Source organism: Nicotiana sylvestris, chromosome 4 (genome assembly GCF_000393655.2).
Source record: "Nicotiana sylvestris chromosome 4, ASM39365v2, whole genome shotgun sequence".
NCBI classification, from domain to species: Eukaryota; Viridiplantae; Streptophyta; class Magnoliopsida; order Solanales; family Solanaceae; genus Nicotiana; species Nicotiana sylvestris.
In genome coordinates, this window is record NC_091060.1 from 72,239,723 (window position 1) to 72,260,816 (window position 21,094).

The 21,094-nt window shown below is 39.2% G+C and overlaps 1 protein-coding gene across 1 annotated transcript in view; it reads left to right on the forward strand.

Moving 5' to 3' along the window:
- LOC104213927 (uncharacterized) overlaps positions 1-21,094 on the forward strand; it is a 58,679-nt gene that overhangs the window by 10,420 nt on the left and 27,165 nt on the right. The window contains exons 6-8 of the mRNA XM_070172013.1: positions 18,621-18,795; positions 18,868-19,462; positions 20,045-20,157. Coding sequence (XP_070028114.1) covers positions 18,621-18,795; positions 18,868-19,462; positions 20,045-20,157 — 883 coding nt within the window. The remainder of the gene's footprint in view (positions 1-18,620; positions 18,796-18,867; positions 19,463-20,044; positions 20,158-21,094) is intronic.

Sequence of the window (21,094 nt, forward strand, 5' to 3'; positions counted from 1 at the left end):
TTGTATCATGTCCATTGTTGTCCTTGGCATTGCCTGTGTACTCCCAGAATGTTGAAAATGAAGCTCCATATCTGTAATGTGGACGAACAGTGGAGGAAGAGGTGTCTGGTATCTTCGTTATGGTTTTCACAAAGTGGGCACCTGCTGCAAATGTTAATTCCCCTTTTCTGAGGTGGTTGTGCGCAAGATATGAGCTTCCCCCACAGTGAAGCATTCCACCTTCAAAGACTTTTTCCAAATATATTCCAAGGCCAGTAGTCCATGGGGGAAGGGTTCTAGTTTCTGGTACCATGACTTAACAGAGAACTTCCTTCTGGCATCCCATTTCCAGGATAGAGAACCAGTTCTTGGCATTAAGGATGGGGGGTTATGAAGTTGCATAGAAGTGAGCATAGATTGTCCATTTCCCAATCATGTATATTCCGTCAAAATATGATATTCCAACCCTGTTTTGATCTGCAACATGAAACTGAGGCCTCATAGTCTTGCCCCACAGTTCCTTCTCAAAACAGTAGTCTTGCCCCACAGTGAAAACTGTTGGATATTGATCGTTTAGAGGTGATTGGCCTGGCCATGGGTCTACCCAAATCTCACTTTCATACCATTTCCAATTTCCACAGAACTGTTGAGTTGAAAGGAACTCCATTGCACTATCACAGGTTTCCAGATACCACAAAAGCTAGGGAGTCATTAATTGGTTATTCCGGGTTAAGAAGACCATTCTATGAACAACAACATTCCTGCACAAACGCCCAACTTCCATGTTGAATCTTCAAAGCATTTGTTTTGCAAACTTAAAGATTGAGTCCTCAAGTCCTTGACTCCCATTCCCTCCTGCCCGTTTGTATGTAGTAAACACTCCCCAATTAACCAAGTTGAAGGTCATGTTCTCCTTGTTTTTTCCTTCCACAGGAAATCCTTTTGCATTTTTTCAAATTTGTGAGCCACTGAAGCAGGCAGAGGGAATAAGGACATGGTATAAGTAGGCAGCAAGCTTAACACACTGTAAATTAACCCTTCCACCAAGAGAGATATTTCCTTTTCCAGCATGACAACTCTTTTTCACATTTTGCCAAGATGTTATCCCAGATTGCAGTAGCTTTAGATTTAGCTCCCGACTGAAGGCCAAGATACTTGGTAGGAGAAGACCATATCTTGCGTCCCAAAATTTCAGCAATCTATTGTTGGGTACCTCACCTCATTCACAGGATATAGAACACTCTTTGTGTAGTTTATGTGGAGGCCGAACACGGGTTCAAAGAATAAGTGAATCATTCAGAGATAAAGTATTTGGTCTCTATCCGATCGCAAAAAATAAGAGAATCATCCTCATGGAGAAGTCCCTTGATTTCTCACATTAGCATTAAGACCTTTAATCCAGATGTGAACATCTGTTGTTGTCATCGTTATAGCGAAGCCCTCCACAACCAGTGTAAAAAGAAAAGGAAAGTGGTTTCCCTGCCTTAAACCCTTTTGTGTTTCAAAGAGACCTTTCAAGGAACCATTTATAATAACTGATAACTTCATTGTTGAGAAGCAAAAATGGATTCACTTTATCCATTTATCGCCAAAGCCCATGAATTTCAACATATCAATAAGGAATGTCCGGGAGAGGAGAAGCAAAAATGGATGCACTTTATCCATTCATCGCCAAAGCCCATGAATTTCAACATATCAATAAGGAATGTCCAGGAGAGGAGCTATATGCTGACAATGCAAAAGGAGGCTTGTCCAAGAGATAAAATCAAGATAATCGATGATAATTCACTAGACAAGAGTCGGTTCAAGATTGATGCAGGTTTCGTACAAAGCAGGGTAGAATATCACAATAAGTGCTTATTAGGATCCTTCAAAGGTGATATGAATTTTTTTTTTTTGCTGGGAGTTACAGAACTGGGCAAATAAGGTATGGAAAGTCCCATCAGGTGTTAAGGTGATAGATTTGAATGACGAATATGCTCTTTTAAGTTCCCATCACACAGTGAAGATGAGAGAATTGAGATGGAAAAATGGTGTTTTTACGATAAAGAGTTAAGGTTGGAACGGTGGTCCTCTGTTTCAACATGTTACCGGAGTAATTGCAAGCCCAATCATGTTTGGATAAAACTATTTGGTTTCCCATCACATTTGTGGTCGTAGAATATTTTTAGAATGATTGGAGACAGGTTTGGAGGTTTTTTGGACATTGATGAAGACACAAGACAAAGAAAACATCTGAGATGGGCAAGAATTTGTGTTAAGATGTCTGACGAGATCCCGCCGGCAAAATTGGAGTTCTTTGTTGATAATTTACTGTTCACATTTCCTATATGGTGGAATCCCCATCGTGGGTGGTTGAAGTTGATCAGAATCTGACTAGGAGTCACCGGAGTGTGCCCTAGAAGGTACATGGTCCCTAGATGGAGGAATTAATGTTTGCGTGTGTTTCCACGGAGAAAAAAGCTTCGAGAGGGGTTATGTGTGACTCTCGCATGCTAGACAAAGGAGTAATTTCTGAATTTAATCCAAAAATGATTAATGGACACGTGTCAAAGAAAGAGAAAGAGTTGAGTAAGAATGATATACCTGGTCCGTCAAAATTGGTTGAGCAGATTAATAATAACTATGGAACAGGAGATATGAATGGTATTTCTGTCTGTTCAGGCCCAAATCGAAAGTCGAATAAAGTTGGGCCAAAAAAGGGCAACATGGAAAACTTATTTTTAGGCACAAGTGGATTAACCAATGCAGTTTAAAACAAAACCCTTTTAACCGTGTAGTGTCTGAAGACTTTACACATTACGATCCCTTGAGACTAGTAGTCGAGTTATTCCCGGAAGAATCCCATACTTCGAAAATTAAGACTTTAACCCTAGTCCAGGTTCAAGATAGAGGCAATGGAGATTCAAGAAATTTGGAGCATCCATGTGTAAGGGAAGAAGAATCAAGCCTAGGGATTGAGAATCCCGGGCAAGAAGATGACACAAACATGGTGGAAAATACATGCCAAAGGTCAGAGTACTCTGAGAAAGAAGATGATACTAATGGGGTATTTGAGGATAGTGAAGGCTGGTCGATATGTTTCTTCTCTAATAGTGAAACTGAATCAGACCTTCCAATCTCTATAGATCCGATTGCGGTGGCAGAAGTTCAAGACACTTTGAGGTTGTAGTGGCACGAGGATTAATATACAAGAGAGGTTGAATCAAATGGAAGCATCAAAATGGCTAAAGAGGAATATGATGAAGATTAGCAAGCAATTGGGGATGAAATCTTATGAAATTGAAGATAAATTTATTGGAATTGCTGCTACGAATAGAAAATGGGAGACCTAAGGAGCAGCCTTCTTCTAGAAGTAATGCCTCTCCTGGTAAGTAGGGTGAAAGGGAGTTAAAAGCCTTAAAATTTGGAGTGGGTTTTAAAGGGGAATCTAGTAGTGGAGGAAGAAGCAAGGGTAGGAGGGCTTTAAGTAATACTCAATGAATCTGAAAAGCATTTGTTGGAACGTGAGGGGACTACATGATAAGGAGAAAAGAGAAACGGTCTATCTTTTGTTGAAGAAATGGAATGCAGACATAGTATGCCTAGTAGAGACAAAAATGAAATATGTTGGTGTTACCTATATCAGATAAATTGGAGGCTCAAGTTGGTCAAATTGGGTTGAACTGGAGGCTTAAGGGAGGAGTGGTGGGATCCTGATTTATTGGGATAAAAGGAGGTGGAATTGCATAGACAAATACTTGGGCCAACATTATATTGCTATATTTTGGAAGAGATTAACATGGGGCATCAATTTGGTTTCATGGGGGTTTATGGCCCTTGTGATAGAAAGTTGAGAAAAACCTTATGGAATGAGATTGCAGCTATTAGTGGAATTATTTCACAACCTTAGGCAGTGGGAGGAGATTTTAATGTTATCAGATTTATGGAAGAAAATTGGGAGAGGCCAGAAATACAAGAGCTATGAGAGAATTTTCAAATATCATTATTGAGTTATCATTAATTGATATCCCTCTGCATGGTGGTGGTTACACATGGTTCAGAAACAGTGTGCATCTAGATTGGATAAGTTTCTCATTTCAGAAAGGTGGGATGGATATTTCAAATGCATCAACCAAATAGTGTTGCCAAGAACCACTTCAGATCATGTCCAATTCTCTTAGAATGTGGTGACTGGAAAAAAGGGAAAGAATATTTTAAGTTCGAAAATATGTGGCTTGAGCATAAATGATTCGCTGATTTGGTGAAAAATTGGTGGGATTCTTATGAGGTGGAAGGGGAAGCTGATGTAATTCTTGCAAAAAAATTGAAGCTGTTGAAAGAAGACTTGGATAGGGAGACTTTTGGAAAGTTAGAAGACAGGAAAAATATTGCTTTGGCAAAACTGGAAGAGCTAGATCATAATAGAAGAACTATGTCAATTGAGCAACAAGTAGAATATGAGGCGGAAAGAATATCCATCGAGAAAGAGCTAGAAGAAGTGGCAAAGGCTGAAGAAATTTAATGGAGGCAGAAGTCTAGATGCCTGTGGATTGAACAAGGAGACAAAAAAACTAAGTTTTTCCATAAGCAGGCAAATGCTCACAAAAGATTTAACAATATTGATAAATTAGCTATTGGAGATGATTTGGTGGAGGATGAGGGAGTTATTAAAGATCACATTTTGGAATTTTATAAGATTCTATTTAGCGAAACTGAACCATGGAGGCCATAATGGAAAAATGATGACGTTCAGAGATTGACAGAGAATGAAAAAGAATGGTTGGAAAGAGCTTTTAATATGGATGAATTAGATGAGGTGATCAAATCTTTTAAAGGTGACAAGGCACCTGGTCTTGATGGTTTTAGTATGTGTTTTTTCCAAAAGTGTTGGAGTATAGTGAGAATGGACATATGGAAGGCAGTTGATGCATTTTATATAAATGGTCATTTTGTCAAAAGTCTGAATTCTGCATTTATTGCTTTAATTCCTAAAAGGAAAGGAGCAGTAGAGGTTAAACCGTTAAAGACTTTAGATCTATCAGTCTATTGAGGAGTGTGTATAAGATCATTTCAATGTTGCTAACAGAGAGACTTAAGACAGTAATAAGCAAGCTAGTATCTCCTAATCAGAATGCTTTTATCAAAGGGAGGCTATTATCTAATGCTTCTATTGTAGCAAATGAGAGTCTAGATAACTTGATGCGGAGAAAAAGAAAGGGATGGCTTGCAAGCTTGATTTGGAGAAAGCATATGATCATGTCAATTGGCAGTGTTTATTGCATTTGTTGAGATTAATGAATTTTGGGGAGAAATGGATAGATTGGGTCAAATTTTGCATTTCAACAATGAAGTTCTCCATTCTTATTAATGGAAATCCTCAAGGTTTTTTCAGTTCCCATAGAGGTATTAGACGGGGGATCCCCTGTCACCTTATTTGTTTGTCATGGTTATGGAAATTCTCAGTACTATGTTAAGGAAAGCAGAAAGTTTGGGTTGGCTAAGAGGCCTTCAAATAGGTCGAAATGATCAGGAAGGTATGCTGCTCAGTCATATTTTGTATGCTGATGATTCTCTTTTTTTTTGTGAAGCTGATAGGAATCAAATCTTGTATTTGAAAGGAGTTCTGTTGTTTTGAGGCAGTCGCTGGTTTAAGGATCAATTTGGCTAAGAGTAACATCTTCAGTATTAATGCTATTAATGCTAATCCCGAAGAAGAAAGGAGCCACTGAGCTGAGAGATTACATGCCAATTAGTTTGATTGGTAGTGTTTACAAAATTGCCTCCAAACTCTTAGCAGAAAGGTTAAAAGGGGTGATAGGAAAATTGGTGTCTAGTCATCAAAATGCTTTCATAAAAAATAGGCAGATCACAAATGCAACTCTTATAGCTAATGAGATATTGGATTGGAAGATGAAGTCTGGGCAACCTGGTCTACTTTTCAAACTTGACATAGAAAAGGCATTTGATCAACTTAATTGGACCTATCTGATAAATACACTAAGAAGGATGGGATTTGGTGAATGTTGGATTAGATGGATCAGATTTTGTATCACTACAGTGAAGTACTCAATCCTGATCAATGGTGGACCAGTTGGATTCTTTTCTCCCCAAAAAAGCGTCAGACAGGGAGATCCTCTGTCTCCTTTCTTATTCATCCTTGCTATGGAAAGGCTTAGCAAAATGTTAGATAAAGTAAACCAGCTTCATTGGCTAGATGGTTTCAAGGTGGGAAGTGCAGATGGCAACTCTGTTACAGTCTCCCATCTGCTCTATGCAGATGATACTTTGATTTTTTGTGAAGCTGAAAAATCACAGGTCTTATACCTCAATCTTACACTTATATCTTTGAAGCTATCTCAGGCCTACATATGAACATGTTGAAGAGCATCATCTACCCAGTCAATTCAGTTCCAAACTTGGAAGAGCTTGCGGAAGTAATGTGTTGTAAGGTGGGCTCTTTCCCTACAACATATCTGGGTCTTCCTCTGGGAGCTAGATACAAAGCTCTAGGTATCTGGAATGGAGTAATTGAAAAATTTGAAAAAAAGTTAGCTTCCTGGAAAATGCAGTATCTTTCTCTGGGTGGTAGAATTACACTCATCAATAGTGTGTTGGATAGCATTCCTACCTACTTCTTGTCCCTATTTCCAATCCCAGCTAAGGTCCAAAGGAGACTTGATCAACTAAGGAGAGATTTTCTATGGGAAGGAAATAGTCAAACTCACAAATTCCATTTGGTTAAATGGCCAAGAGTTATTCTCCCCAAAGTGCATGGAGGGCTAGGAATAAAAGATCTCACTTTACACAACAAGAGTTTGTTAATGAAATGGCACTGGCGGTACAACATGGAGAACCCTGGGCTGTGGAAAGTTGTAATACAAGCAAAATATGGGGTGGCATACAACTGGTGTACTAGACAGAGTAGACTGCCTCATGGTTCTGGGCCATGGAAACACATTTCAAAGTTATGGGGTGACTTTCAACTCAAGTCATCACTCAAGCTTGGGAATGGAACTTATATTTCTTTCTGGAAATATAGATGGTTAGGGTCAGAGATCCTGAAAGACGAACACCCAAGTTTATTTCTTTTGGCTAGCAACAAGGATTCCACTATTGAGCACTATTGGCAATATAACTCATGGGCCTTGCAGTTCAGAAGAGATATCCAAGACTGGGAACTAAATGACTTGCTGAGATTGCTTTCAAAACTATCAGATTTTAAGGTCAATCCTCAGGTGAAGGACAAGCTGGAATGGGGAGATTCCAAAGATAAAACCTATACTGTCAAAAGAGGATATGGCAATCTATGCTCCAATAAAGAGCTGATTGACAAATGGCCGTGGAAGCTCATATGGAGAACCAAACTCCCTATAAAAGTAATTGGTTTTATCTGGACAAGCCTGCATGAAGCATGCCTTACTCAAGACAACCTCAGTAGAAGAAGCATTCTGACAGTGAACAAATGTTTTATGTGCCAGGAGGAGTCTGAGAGTGTGAGACATTTGTTTCTTCATTGCACAGTAGCAGTTGACATATGGAACATGTTTTTTTCAGTTTTTGGACTTGCTTGGGTCATGCCTTGCAGTATCAAGGATGCTTACGAGAGCTGGAGCTCATGGAGAGTTGAAAAATCCATCAAAAAAACTTGGCAAATGGTGCCTGCTACTAATTTTTGGTGCATCTGGAATGAGAGAAATCGCAGATGTTTTGATGGGATTTCAACTCCTAATCACTCTCTTAAAGCAACTTGTCTAATCAATTTCTTTACTTGGTTCAACTAGGCCCCTGTAACTAGCTTTGAATCTTTTTGGGATTGTGTCTGCTCCTTAGTTATGTAAGTTTTTGTATAGGAGCAGCCACACTTTTGTTGTATATTTTTGCTATGCATCTTCTTGATGCCATTTAATGAAATTATCTTACTTCATCAAAAAAAAAAAAAACATCTTCAGTATTAATGCTGATGACTGTGTGGACGATCTGACAAACATTTTGGGCTGTAAAGTAGAAAATTTTCTCACTGTTTATTTGGGATTGCCTTTGGGTGCAAAAAGGAAGGATAAAAGCATCTGGCAAGGGGTCATTGATAGGTGCAACGGTAAGCTGACTTCATGGAAAAAGCAATACTTATCAATGGGGGGCAGGTTGACTTTAATAAATTGTGTTTTGGATGGGATACCTACTTACACTATGTCCTTGTTCAAGATGCCTGCATCAGTTGAGAAGAAATTAGATTCCATGAGAAGGCAGTTTTTGTGGGATGGGAACTCAGACAAAAAGAAGATACATTTGGTCAAGTGGCAAGTAGTCACTGAAGACAAAAAAAAAGGAGGATTGGGAGTGAGAAATTTGAAATTGCATAATAGAAGTTTGCTTTTTAAATGGCTATGGAGATACACTTCAGGAAGTGAGGAAATTTGGCAGAAAATTATAGATGCTATTTATGGAGATAAGATGGGATGGAACAAAATTCTTCACAGTTGAAAAATTGTGGGAGAATCTAGAAAGAAACAAGTGATTGGTGGGATGAATTTTTGCAGTATACCAGATTGGAGGTAGGAAATGGTGGTAGAATTAAATTTTGGCTGGACACATGGTGCGGAGATGAGAGTTTTAAAAGCAGGTATTTAGAGTTATTTAACTGTGCTTTAAATAAAGAAGGTTATATTGCTGATTTCAATTCAAATTCTGGATGGAATATTACTTTCAGAAGAAAACTAAATGATTGGGAATTGGATAGCTTTTGTCAACTACTTCAGCAATTAAATACTTGCTCAGTAGATCAGAACAATGCTGATAGGCTGATTTGGATCAATAGCAAGGATAAGTTATTTTCAGTGAACAATTGCAACAAGATGTTGCTGCAGCAAAATAGTCAAGGAATCTCTAATTGGCCTTGGGAAGTGATCTGGAAAACAAAAGCACCGGCACCGGAGAAAGCAACCTGTTTTGGATGGAGCAGCTAGGGGTGCTTGTCTAACTCAGAATAAGTTGCAGAGAAGAGGCTTTTCATTATGCAGCAGATGTTACTTCTGTAATTCAGAGTAGGAAACTGTTGAGCATTTGTTCTTGCACTGTAGATTCTCAAGGCAATGTTGGGAATTGTTTCTTAACATCATTGGCATATCCCTGGTGTTACCACATAAGATCAGTGACATGTTGATAATGTGGCAGTCTCAAAGAGTCAAAAGGAATTTACAGCAAATCTGGAAAACCATCCCTAATTGCATTCTATGGACTTTATGGCTAGAGAGAAACAAGGCATGCTTCGAAGGGAAGAGATTGCTAATATCTAGAGTAAAAAACAAATGTATTAAGAACTTTTATTTGTGCTGTTATAGTAATACCCTAGATAGAATGGATGAATATCTGGAATTTTTTGTACTTACTAGGGGGAATATGTAACTATGTTGGTGAAGAAGTTATACTGATGCCTTGTACTTTGTTTTCTGTACCAGCTCGGTACTAGTTGAATAATAAAACTTTTTACTCATAAAAACAATAATAATTAAGGAGTGTCCAATGCAACAACAACAACAACATACCCCCAGTAAAATCCCACTAGTGGGGTCTGAGGAGAGTAGAGTGTACGCAGACCTTACTCCTACCCCGAAAAGGTTAGAGAGGCTATTTCCGGGAGATTCTCGGCTCAAAAGGAGAGACAATAATATCAGAAAAGAAACAAAAGAAAAGTCATGTAGCAATTAAAGATGCCAGAAAGAAAATAACAACAACGAATAAGTGAAAGGACAATAACACAAAACTATGCAAAACAACAATGTGAACACAACATAGACCGCTAACAAACCTAAACAAAACTCTATCAGACTACCCGGTACAAAGAGGGAAAGAACTCTCGACTACCCCCTAGCCTACCACCCTAATGCTCGACCTCCACATGTTCCTATCAAGAGCCATGTCCTCGGAAATCTGAAGCCGGGTCATGTCCTGCCTGATCACCTCGCCCCAATACTTCTTAGGCCGCCCTTTGCCTCTTCTCGTACCTGCCAAAGTCAACCGTTCACACCTCCTAACCGGTGCATCTAGGCTTCTCCTCCGCACGTGTCCGAACCATCTAAGCCGCGCTTCTCGCATCTTGTCGTCCACGGGAGCCACGCCCACCCTCTCCTGAAAATCTTCATTCCTAATCTTATCCAGCCTAGTGTGCCGACACATCCATCTCAACATCCTTATTTCTGCTACTTTCATCTTCTGGATATGTGAATTCTTGACTGGCCAACACTCAGCTCCATACAACATGGCCGGTCTAACCACCGCTCAATAGAACTTACCTTTGAGTATCGGTGGCACAATCTTGTCACACAGGACTCCAGACGCTAACCTCCGTTTCATCCACCCCACCCCAATACGGTGCGTAACATCCCCGTCGATCTCCCCATCTCCCTGGATAATTGACCCTAAGTACTTAATACTTTCTCTCTTGAAGATGACCTGTGAGTCAAGCCTGACTTCCACATCCGCTTCCCCCGTCACGTCGCTGAACTTACATTCCACATATTCCGTCTTATCCTACTCAACTTGAAACCTTTAGACTCCAGGGTTTGCCTCCATACCTCCAGTCTCCCATTAACGCCACCTCGCGTCTCATCAATCAGAACTGTATCATCAGCGAACAACATACACCATGTCACCTCTCTTTGGATATGGTGTGTCAGTGCGTCCATCGCCAGAGCAAATAAGAACGGGCTGAGCGCAGATCCTTGGTGTAACCCCATAACCATCGGAAAAGGCTCTGAGTCACCTCCCACGGTCCTAACCCGAGTCATAGCTCCATCATACATATCCTTTATCGCCCTAATGTAAGCCACCGGCACACCTTTCACCTCCAGACACTTCCAAAGGACGTCCCTAGGGACCTTGTCATACGCCTTCTCTAGGTCAATAAACACCATATGCAAATCCCTCTTCCTATCCCTGTATAGTTCCACCAACCTCCTGATAAGGTGGATAGCTTCCGTAGTAGAACAACCCGGCATGAACCCGAATAGGTTTTCCGATATAGGCACCACCCTCCTTATCCTCCCTTCCGCAACCCTCTTCCAAACTTTCATGGTATGACTTAGTAACTTGATACCCTATAGTTGTTACAATTCTGGATATCCCCTTTGTTCTTGTACACTGGGACCATTGTACTCCACCGCCACTCATTAGGCATCCTCTTTGTCCTGAAGATAACATTAAAGGCGTAATGGCTTCCTGACCACTTAAACTTGTAGGGCTTTTGAAAGCCGATACACGAACTTTGGATTTTCCCATTTGAACACTTCAACTTGACAAAATGGGTAATAATAAACGCATTTGATCGTTGACCATGCCTATGTGGAAGCACTACAACTGACATGGCTAAACTGTGTGCAAATCACGCTCCCAAGACGCGTGAATAGTATTGTTTTTACTTAAAAAAATTAGAATTAGAATAAAATATAAATAAAAAAGGAAAATGAAAAAGAAAAAAAAAGACTTTTCCAATTTTTTTATCTTCCCAGGTGTCCACCATGGATTAAGTGATGCTATCATATGAGTAAGTGATGCTACGAACTTCACCAGACTATGCCGGAGCATGTAAGTTCAGAATCCTAGTGAAAGAGGCTGAGTAGAACTGGAGGGTGCATTGGCATTTGGTCGAACACTGTTATATGAACAGTGTGCAGAATGACCATTTTGGATATTCGAAAGATTTGGCCCATGTAAGGTCTGGTTTGAAGGTTTGGAAACACTCTCCTGAGGAGCAGAAGTAGTTTGGCATTGGTTTTGAGTCCTTTGATTTGCCTGATCACCTTGCCCGGCCAACTGGTGAAGTTTTGAGTTTTCAACTTGGTGGTGATGGTTGATTTCCTGAATGGATTGAGCTGAATCTTTGCATAGAGGATCCATGGGTGTAGTAGAAGGGATTCCAATTGGAAATTGGTCTCCAATTAGCCCAGAATTGATAGGGGCATTTCGTCGAACACCTTGCTCAACCGGACTGCCTGAGCTTTTGGATTGTAAAATTGGAGGAATTGGTTGGTACCCATATGAAATTGGAAGTGTAGGAGCATTCTCCTCATCAAGGCAAACATTTTGGTACCTTTCTTTTCCAATTTGGATACCTGGAACACCTTGCGCGTTCATTTTTGCCTTGCCGGAGTTCTGCTGCTCGTCGGACGGGACGATTCCCGCGGTGGAATTGTCGAACTATGTTTCAGGCGTTTTTTTTTCCTTTTTGTATTTGTAACTTTTTTTTTTCTTTTTCTGATTTTGTATTTAAAAATGGGACCCACAAATAACACATGGCAAGTAATAAATAGCTTAGCATGATGTGTTGTACATGTCAACGAAATTGATATACACGCTCTGGTGGATGTGTTTATTGTTACCCATTTTGTCAAGTTGGAGTGTTCAAATTGGAAAATCCAAAGTTCGTGTATCGGCTTTCAAAAGCCCTACAAGTTTGAGTGGCCAGGAAGCCATTACACCTAACATTAAACAACCTAGTCAACCACTCCAAGCTTGCTCTACCCGCGTATCTCCAAAACTCTACTGGAATCGCGTCTGGTCCGGTCGCTTTGCCCCGATTCATCTTACCCATCGCACCCACGACCTCCTCAACCTTGATGCGCCTACAATACCTAAAGTCTCGGTGACTCTCGGAGTGCCCCAATTGCCCTAACACAATGTTTCCCTCCCCCTCTTCATTCAGAAGTTTATGGAAGTACGAATGTCATCTTTGCCTAATCTGGGCCTCTTCCATCAATACTCGACCGCCCTTGTCTTTGATGCACCTCACTTGATCCAAGTCGCGAGCATTCTTCTCTCTCGCTTTGGCCAACCGAAATAACTTCTTGTCCCCACCTTTGCCCCCAAGTTCCTCGTAAATCCGCACATCGTCAAAAACCTTCTCTATATCTAATTTGCACATGATTCCGGCTTTCCTTTGTCTTAGTCGGGAGTCAAGACACTCATTTGCAATGATTGATGTGCGTAATCTGTCTTCCACTTACAAAAGTCATCTATGGGGATGAAACCAACTGTCCCATTAGTCTTGAGCCTATTTGCAAGAAGTTAGGACAATACCTTGAAAAACTTTTCATTAAACTAATCAGCCTATAAATCTTTTAACTCTTTCGTGCCATTTTGTTGTTGGAATAAGAGCAATATAAGATACATTTAGACTTAACTGTCATCAGACTGGAAGTGGTTTGTTGCATTAGAAAGGTCCTTCTTGATGGTGCCCCAACATCTTTTGTAGAATTCCATGGTAATCCATCTGGGCGGGGTGCTTTATCCACATTGCATTCCTTGATTACATCTAAAATTTCCTCGTGTTTGAATGGTCTTTGCATCCACTGTGTTCCTCATCCAAAATTGAAGGCAGATTTTGACGTTCCATGGTCTTCACTATTCACGCGCAAAGGTCATAATCGTATCAACTAAAAAAACCACAGAATGGTCATAATCATATCAACCAGATGGACCACATAAAGGTCGTAATCACATAAACTGCACGGAATGTCCTATCGTGCCATAATCAGCTCAACCACACTCAATATCCTATCGTGCCATAACCTCAGTTCATATAAGAGAACCATATGCAGAGATGTATGTATATATGATGCATATGGACAAGAGAGAGGAACGTGTGGAATGTATGCGTGTGTATAATGGATGATTATGGCTAAGAGGTAGTGGATAATTTGATCAAGAGATGATATCAGTTATGCTCTAGATACCGTAGGTTGACTGTGCAACTATGGAGGATCTTCATGAGCTTAAGGGGAATTTTGTGGGTTAATGCCGAGAAGAGTACTTGAAGTTCTAGCATGCTGGAACAAAGAAGGTAATCTTTCTAGTTAAGAGAGATAAAGGATTGTCCCAGCTTGCATCTGGTGGACAATTTGGGAAGAGAGGAATCTGTGATGCTTTGTAGAAAAATACAGTAATATCCAGAAGTTGAAAATGAAGTGTCTTAGTTCTTAAAGGACAATATTTAGAAGTTCACGAATCTATTTTTGATGTTTTAGGCTCCTTATAGATGGCAAAGGAGTAGGAATGTTTTTTGTCACAGTTCTCCTTGTAATTAGAGGGGGACTCCACAACTTTTGTGCAGTCTATATATAAATATACATTATATTACCTTCTCAAAAAAATAATAATGTATGATTACGATTATAACATGTAATCCATATACAAATAACCCATCATTGTCCAAAAAAAGTATCAAAAGCCTAGACGTGATCTCTAACGTGAATAAGAAAGCTTAAGTAGTCAGACAAATAAGCATATCACTAGGAGAACATGTATCAAAACAAAGCATTAAAAGGCCTAAATTCTCCCCAAGCGTGGAAAACCTTGGTATACGCATTTATGCTCGTCAACTGGTGTATACGTTACCCCCAAACACATAACACATAACATATAACACATAAGTCCATTTTAGGCAAAATTCTCTCAAGTCGAGATTAGGCAGGACACTTACCTTCTCCAAAATAAGCTTCAACCTTCAAGAACACCTTTTCCTTTTTCTATTGCCTCCAAAAGTCTACAATCTAGTCAAATAATACTCAAGAAGGTCAAATAATGCTATTGGAATCAATCCCACATGAAAAAGATTCAATCTTTATCAAAATCTCAAAAGTCAACAAAAGTTTAACTCGGGTCCACATGGTCAAAACCCGATACAAGATCAAATTACGGTGGCCCATAACCTGTCGGGTCCAAATATGTAATTTGTTTTCAAATTTGAGTCCAAATCGTTATTCAAAACCTCAAATTTTACTTTCTTAAGTTTTGATTCGAAATCCCTTTTTCCCTCTTTAAAATCCTTGATTCTAAGACAAAAATCGAAGATTGATTCATGTAATAATCACAGATTCAAGTTAGAATTACTTACCTAATGTAGTATATGAAAATCCCCCAAAAAATCCCCTCAATCTGAGCTTCCTAGCTCCCAAAATGGTGAGATGAACTCAAAGTTTGAAATCATGTTATTTATGCAAGGGCCGAAGAGTGGCTGATATTGCAGAAAATGGTTGGCATGGCTGCTGCTGCAATTTTATTGCTGATTTTGTTGGTTTTTGCCTTAAAAACGTTCTCCGAATACCTTGAAACTCATCCGAGCCACCCGTGGCCCCTCCAAACCATCCCAACAAGTCCACATACACTACATGAATTTATCCAAAGGCGCAAAACACAAAGGGAAACGCTACAATTCGAAATCAAGGTCCAAGTCAAGCTTTTGAACTCTTAAGTTTCTAACTTCCATGCAATAGCACCGAATTGCACCCGAGCCACTCGGGTCCTAATTCGAACATGCATACAAGTTGAAAATCATCATCCGAACCTTATTGGAACCTTCAAAATGAATCTAAGCTCGTTTAGTCATATTGTTGACTTTGATTAACTCTATTCTCTTTAAGGTTTCTAGTTAACAAGTAGGCATACCAATACGCTCTCAGGCCCTTTAGGACCCGAACCACCGATATCCGCAAGACACAATCACCAAATGAACCTGTGTGAAGTGGGAAGTCTCAAATAAGGGAACGACATGCTAGAACTCCAAACGATCAGTTGGATAGTTACACACTTTTCCATCCCGAATGATGACCACCCCTACCTAAGTCCATTAGCTTCTAGAGCAGCATAAGCAACCCTTTGTCCCAAACTTTCCTTATTGTTGATAATCTCCAGAAAAAAGGGTTGTCTTTATGTAGCAGTTGCTACTTATATGGCAGTCAAACAGAAACCTCAATCACTTTTTTTGCACTGTTGTATTACTGATTAGCTATTCTTGACTAATCAAGTGGTCCATGCCTGGGAATACACATGATCTTTTGCATTGCTAGTATAGGTGGCAGGGGCTGGACAAAGCAAGAAATAGCAGGCGGAGTACTATTCCAGCATGTATTTGGGGGTGATTTGGAGAGAAAAAAACCCAAAATATTTGAGAGAGAAACTCAAATCAGTCTGGTGGATTAAGTTAGATTCTATCATGTTATTTCATTTTTGGTGTAAAACGGAATACGTAAATGAGGCATAAACTCTCCTAGAACCCATAGAGGCCCTCTAGGATTACATGAGGGCCATACTTTTGGTGTTCTGCACTGTACAGAAACTCTAGGACTAACTTTGTGCTGTTTATAAATACAATTATTACCTTTTCAAAAAAAAAAAAAAGGTAGATGAACGAACTAATGAGACTTGCCATTTCAGGTGAACTGTCAATGCTCATTTTTAAAGTTTTTGAATTATTGAAAAGGGGAAAACAAGAAAAAGGTAAAAAAGGAAGGAAAGAAGCACGTGTGGGTAACAAGGAAGGGAAGAAGAGGAAGAAAAGTGAAGGTAAGAACCAACAAGGGTTGTGGTGGACTGATAAGTACTCCTCCATCCTTAACCAGAGGTTTCGGGTTCGAGTCCCTGGGTATGGAGTCGGCTTTGTTAGGGAGTGCTTTACCCCCTAATATGGGACTTCCCGATGCGAATCCGGATTTAGTCGGGCTCCAATGTGACTACCGGACACTGTGTGAGAAACCAAAATAAAAAAAGAATTTGAAGGCAAGAAAATAAGAACATTGACGATGTGGAGGGAAGGGGGAGTGGTTGGAGGTGATGGGACAGTTGTGTAAGGGTAGGGAAAGATGATTACCAGAAGGTGGGGTAGAAGACGATAACTTTGCGTAGGTATGAACAAGATAAATGAGGTAAACGGGAAGCAAACCAAACTAAAAGAAGGTGGAGTCTGAAGGGGAATGGTGGCTGCTGCTTTTGGAGGGAGGTGAAGAGGAATGAAGAAAAGGTTGACCCTCACCTTAATTTTAGGCGGGATGATAACAGTAATTTAAGATGTATTACATGTGGGATTCCTAAATTTGATACTAATATCAACCCGTCTAAACAAGATAACTAGGGAATTGAAGAATACTAAGTTTGATAATTGGCTAATTTGACTTTTAATACTGTACCAAATATGGGAATTGGAGGATAAGGAGTCTGTTGGTTGACTGTTTTGACTTTAATCCATATCAAACATCGGTTAAAAGAATTCCAGGGATCTTGAATTGTCAAATACAAAATAAACAGATAAATCAAATCCACAAAAGAAATTGTGCTATTTATCATGTTTGATATATAGTCAAGCCACGGTTGTTCCGATTTTTTTTAGGTTATAGCAATTGGCTAATATACACCTATAACATCATTTGGCATTTAAATCTTATTTGGCTATCACAAAATATATAAAATATCAATTGGATTATCATATTTTAATGTTATAAAGATAAAATAAATTATTTAAATTTAAAATCTCAAAAGATATTCATATTTCACTAATTAAAAGACGGTGAACTCTTACCCAATGGGATACAAATATGTTCATCTTTCAATGGAAAAATCCTTAATGATTGAAGTATGTATTGATGTAATATTCTTTGTCAAAAATGGTGTATTAAAGTTCCAAAATATTTGTTCAAAATCTCTAGACCTTTTATTAGTAATCTGAGAGACTCTAGTTCAATATGTGGTTATGATAGCAAAGCCGCACTAGTGCTTTCTTTATCCTGAAAATAAATGACTAGCAACAGAAGTGGGAAATAGTAAAATCAATCAATATTTGAGTAAGGTTGTTATAGAGGGGTAAGTTTACAAAAAAATTATCGTTATATTGATGGTTGTTGCTATTATAGGGAGAAAGCTGTTGCAGAGAGGTAACATATAACATAAAGAATTGATTTTAAAGAAAATTTGGCTGTTTTAGTGAAATTGTTATAGAGGGTGGATGTTATAGAGAGGTTTGACTGTATCTATTAACAAAGCTATCAAGCTTAATAATTTTCTTGAACTAAGTGAAGGTTTAGGTGCATTTTTTGCTGATTCTAATATGCAAATACGCATTTCCAATAGAAATTTGATCTGTTCACTCATTTAAGTTCTTCGTAAAATATTTAGGAGACTTGTCTATTTCTTAATCAAAGTTTACCAAGAACAATTTTGATCGTAAAGACTTCATGACAAATTGCTTTATTTTTACCGTTCCTTAAGCCGAGAGTCTATCAGAAACAACCTCTCTGCCTTTATAGGGTAGGGGTAAGGCTGCGTACACACTACCCTACCCAGACCCCACGTATGGGGTTAAGCTGGGTTTGTTGTTGTTGTTGTTGTTGTTGTTGTTGTTGTTGTTCATGACAAACTTACCTTTTCTCGGAAAGGAAAAAAAAGACTTCATGAAGAAGCATATTTTCAAAACTTTCCTTCTGATGATAATTTGTATAGAGTTAGATATAGGCAAATATCATTAGCTATTATACATTTGGACCTTCACTTTTATATTGTTCCCCACCTACCAAGAACAACTTTGATCCGAAAAGACTTTATGAAGAAGCATATTTCTTGAACTTTCCGCCTGATGATGATGATTCATATAGGGTTTGATATAGGCAAATACCATAAACAATTACACCTTCACTTTACAAGGAAGGCGATCACCTATGTAGGGCAAGTGAAATTATTTGTACTTATCAACTGCTAGTTAAGAACTATCTGTTTACTCATAGAGAAGAAGAAAAAGAAATCTATCTGTCTACTGATCGTTTGTTGTATATTTAGTCCTTTGCCTTTTTCCTCCCTTAGTTGCTAAGATGCTTTATTCTTCCATTTTCCCTTTCATCCAGGAAGGTTGACATTAACCAACTATGCTCTCTACTTTGAGTCTGGAATGGGCTTATATGATAAAGCAGTGCGGTTTGATCTAGCATCCGACTTGAAGCAGATCATTAAGCCCGAGCTAACTGGACCTTTAGGTGCTCGCCTCTTTGACAAAGCTGTTATGTACAAGTCGTCATCTATGTAAGTTTCATGTTCTCAGTTGAAGCTATGTATCCTAACTCACCAGGGACTAGTAACGTTAAGTTTGTACAGGGTAGATCCTGCATATTTTGAATTTCCGGAATTTAAAGGAAGTTCAAGACGGAACTATTGGTTGGATATCTGTCTTGAAATCTTCCATGCTCACAAATTTACTCGGAAGTATAATATCAAAGAGGGTCAGCAGTTTGAAGCACTCGCTAGGGCTGTTCTTGGAATTTACCGATACAGGGCAGTAAGAGAGGCTTTTAAGGTATCTTCTTCCAACTATAAAACCCTACTGTGTTTTAACTTGGCAGAAAGTCTTCCTAGAGGAGATGCGATCTTGGAAACTTTATCAAGTCGCTTGACACTCATGAAATCTGCCAGCAATCATCGTGGGTTATTGGGTTCTCCTAGTGCAAGGAGACAGGTGATACACCCAGTATCACGGGTGTCACTTTGTAGACTTGGTATTATCTCATGCAAGGAGGTTGACATAATTGGAGAAGCAACAAATTTGGTTGGAGATGTCTGTGTTGGTGAGATAAATCCTCTGGAAAATGCTGTCAAGCAGTCAATGAAGAACATTGGAAGGGCTGAAGCTGCACAGGCAACAGTTGACCAAGTCAAAGTTGAAGGAATTGATACTAATTTAGCTGTAATGAAGGTGTGCAGTGAACTCCTTTGTCTTTCTCTTTTTTCTTAACGTATCGTTCCTGTGATTCTGGAGATTGCTTTACTTGTTCTGTTCATGATAGTTGATCCCTGCTAAGGACAGTTCCTCGAACAGGAATGCTGCCTTAAATTGTGAGTTACTTCAGTCGATCCTATGGTTAAAAATGGTGCAAATCTGAAAAGCTGCAGTTCTTTTTTTTTTCCCTAGGGAATTAAGAACGTAGCTTGATTGTTGTTCAGCAGCTCATATGTCTCTTGTTTTTAGAGTAGTTAGCAGCTCCACTAATTTGTGGCACCCTTTGGTTGGCTTTGATTATTGTTGTAAAATTAGAACTGAGGAGTACCTGCACCTCATCTTTGAAAGTATCACTTCAATGAGGATACTTTGTTGGCTTTGCTTCTTGTTCTTAAAATTTGAAACGAGTTCCTGCACCTCATCTTTGAAGTGTATCACTTCATAAACGGGATACTTGACTTGTGATGCATTATTGCTGCTTAGAAACTTACTAGTCGTAGAACTTCTAGTACATAATGTTTCCTCGTTCCTCAAGATCACCTTTTTTTTTCTTCACAGGAGCTGCTTTTCCCTGTCTTCAAATCAATTAACCACCTTCAACAATTAGCTTCGTGGAAAAATCCATGGAAGTCGATGTTATTTATGGTGCTTATAAGCTATGTTATAATCAGGTATCTAAGACTTATCTTTTCCTTTATCTTATGTGCGGGCCAGAACTCGTGTCCAGATTTCTCCTTATTGGATGTGCATTGTCATCCCTTCCCATTCCTCGTTACCTTCTCATAGAAATTAGTTGCAACTCTTTATAGAATTCCAAATAAATCACAATAATGCTCCGTAATGGAGGAGACAATGCTGTAAATTTACATAGTTCTTGTATTGTTTCAAATTTTAAAAAGAGTTACAACAACAGCAACAACAACAACGAGCCAGTAGAATCCCACTTGTGGGGTCTGGGGAGGTTATTGTGTACGCAAACCTTACCCCTACCCCGAAGTAGAGAGGCTGTTTCCAAAAGACCCTCGGCTCAAGAAGACGAAAAGAGACAATATCAGTACCACCAATAGAAAACATAGGAAAAATAACATCATGAAAATGAGAAAGTAGATGCAAAGGAAAAACGATAGACAGACATAGACCGGGCGCTATGGAAAAACGAAATAGTAGTAAGACACAACATTGCCACTATCTGACTTCGACAGAAATCCTACTAGACTAGCCTCACAAAGGGACAAAGTAAGGAAAGATTCAACTATCTCCTAACCTACAACCCTAATACTTGACCTTCACAGTTTCCGATCCAGGGCCATGTCCTCGGAAATCTGAAGCCTCGCAATGTCCTGCCTGATTACTAAAAAGAGTTACAACAAGCCTGTAAATTGATTTTTGCAACATGAGTGCTTTTACAAGAAGCCACATTGCTCTCCCTTTCTTTAAGAAGCCATATTGCTCTTATACGCCCATAAAGTCCCTTCCTTTCTCACCTTTTCATAAAGTCTAGTAATCTCTCATTATATGAGTCAGCCAGTTAGACGTACATCTACATAATTCAAAAGAAATGAGCGTTGAAGATGAAACATTCAATTGGCTACTGACTTATAAAAACAA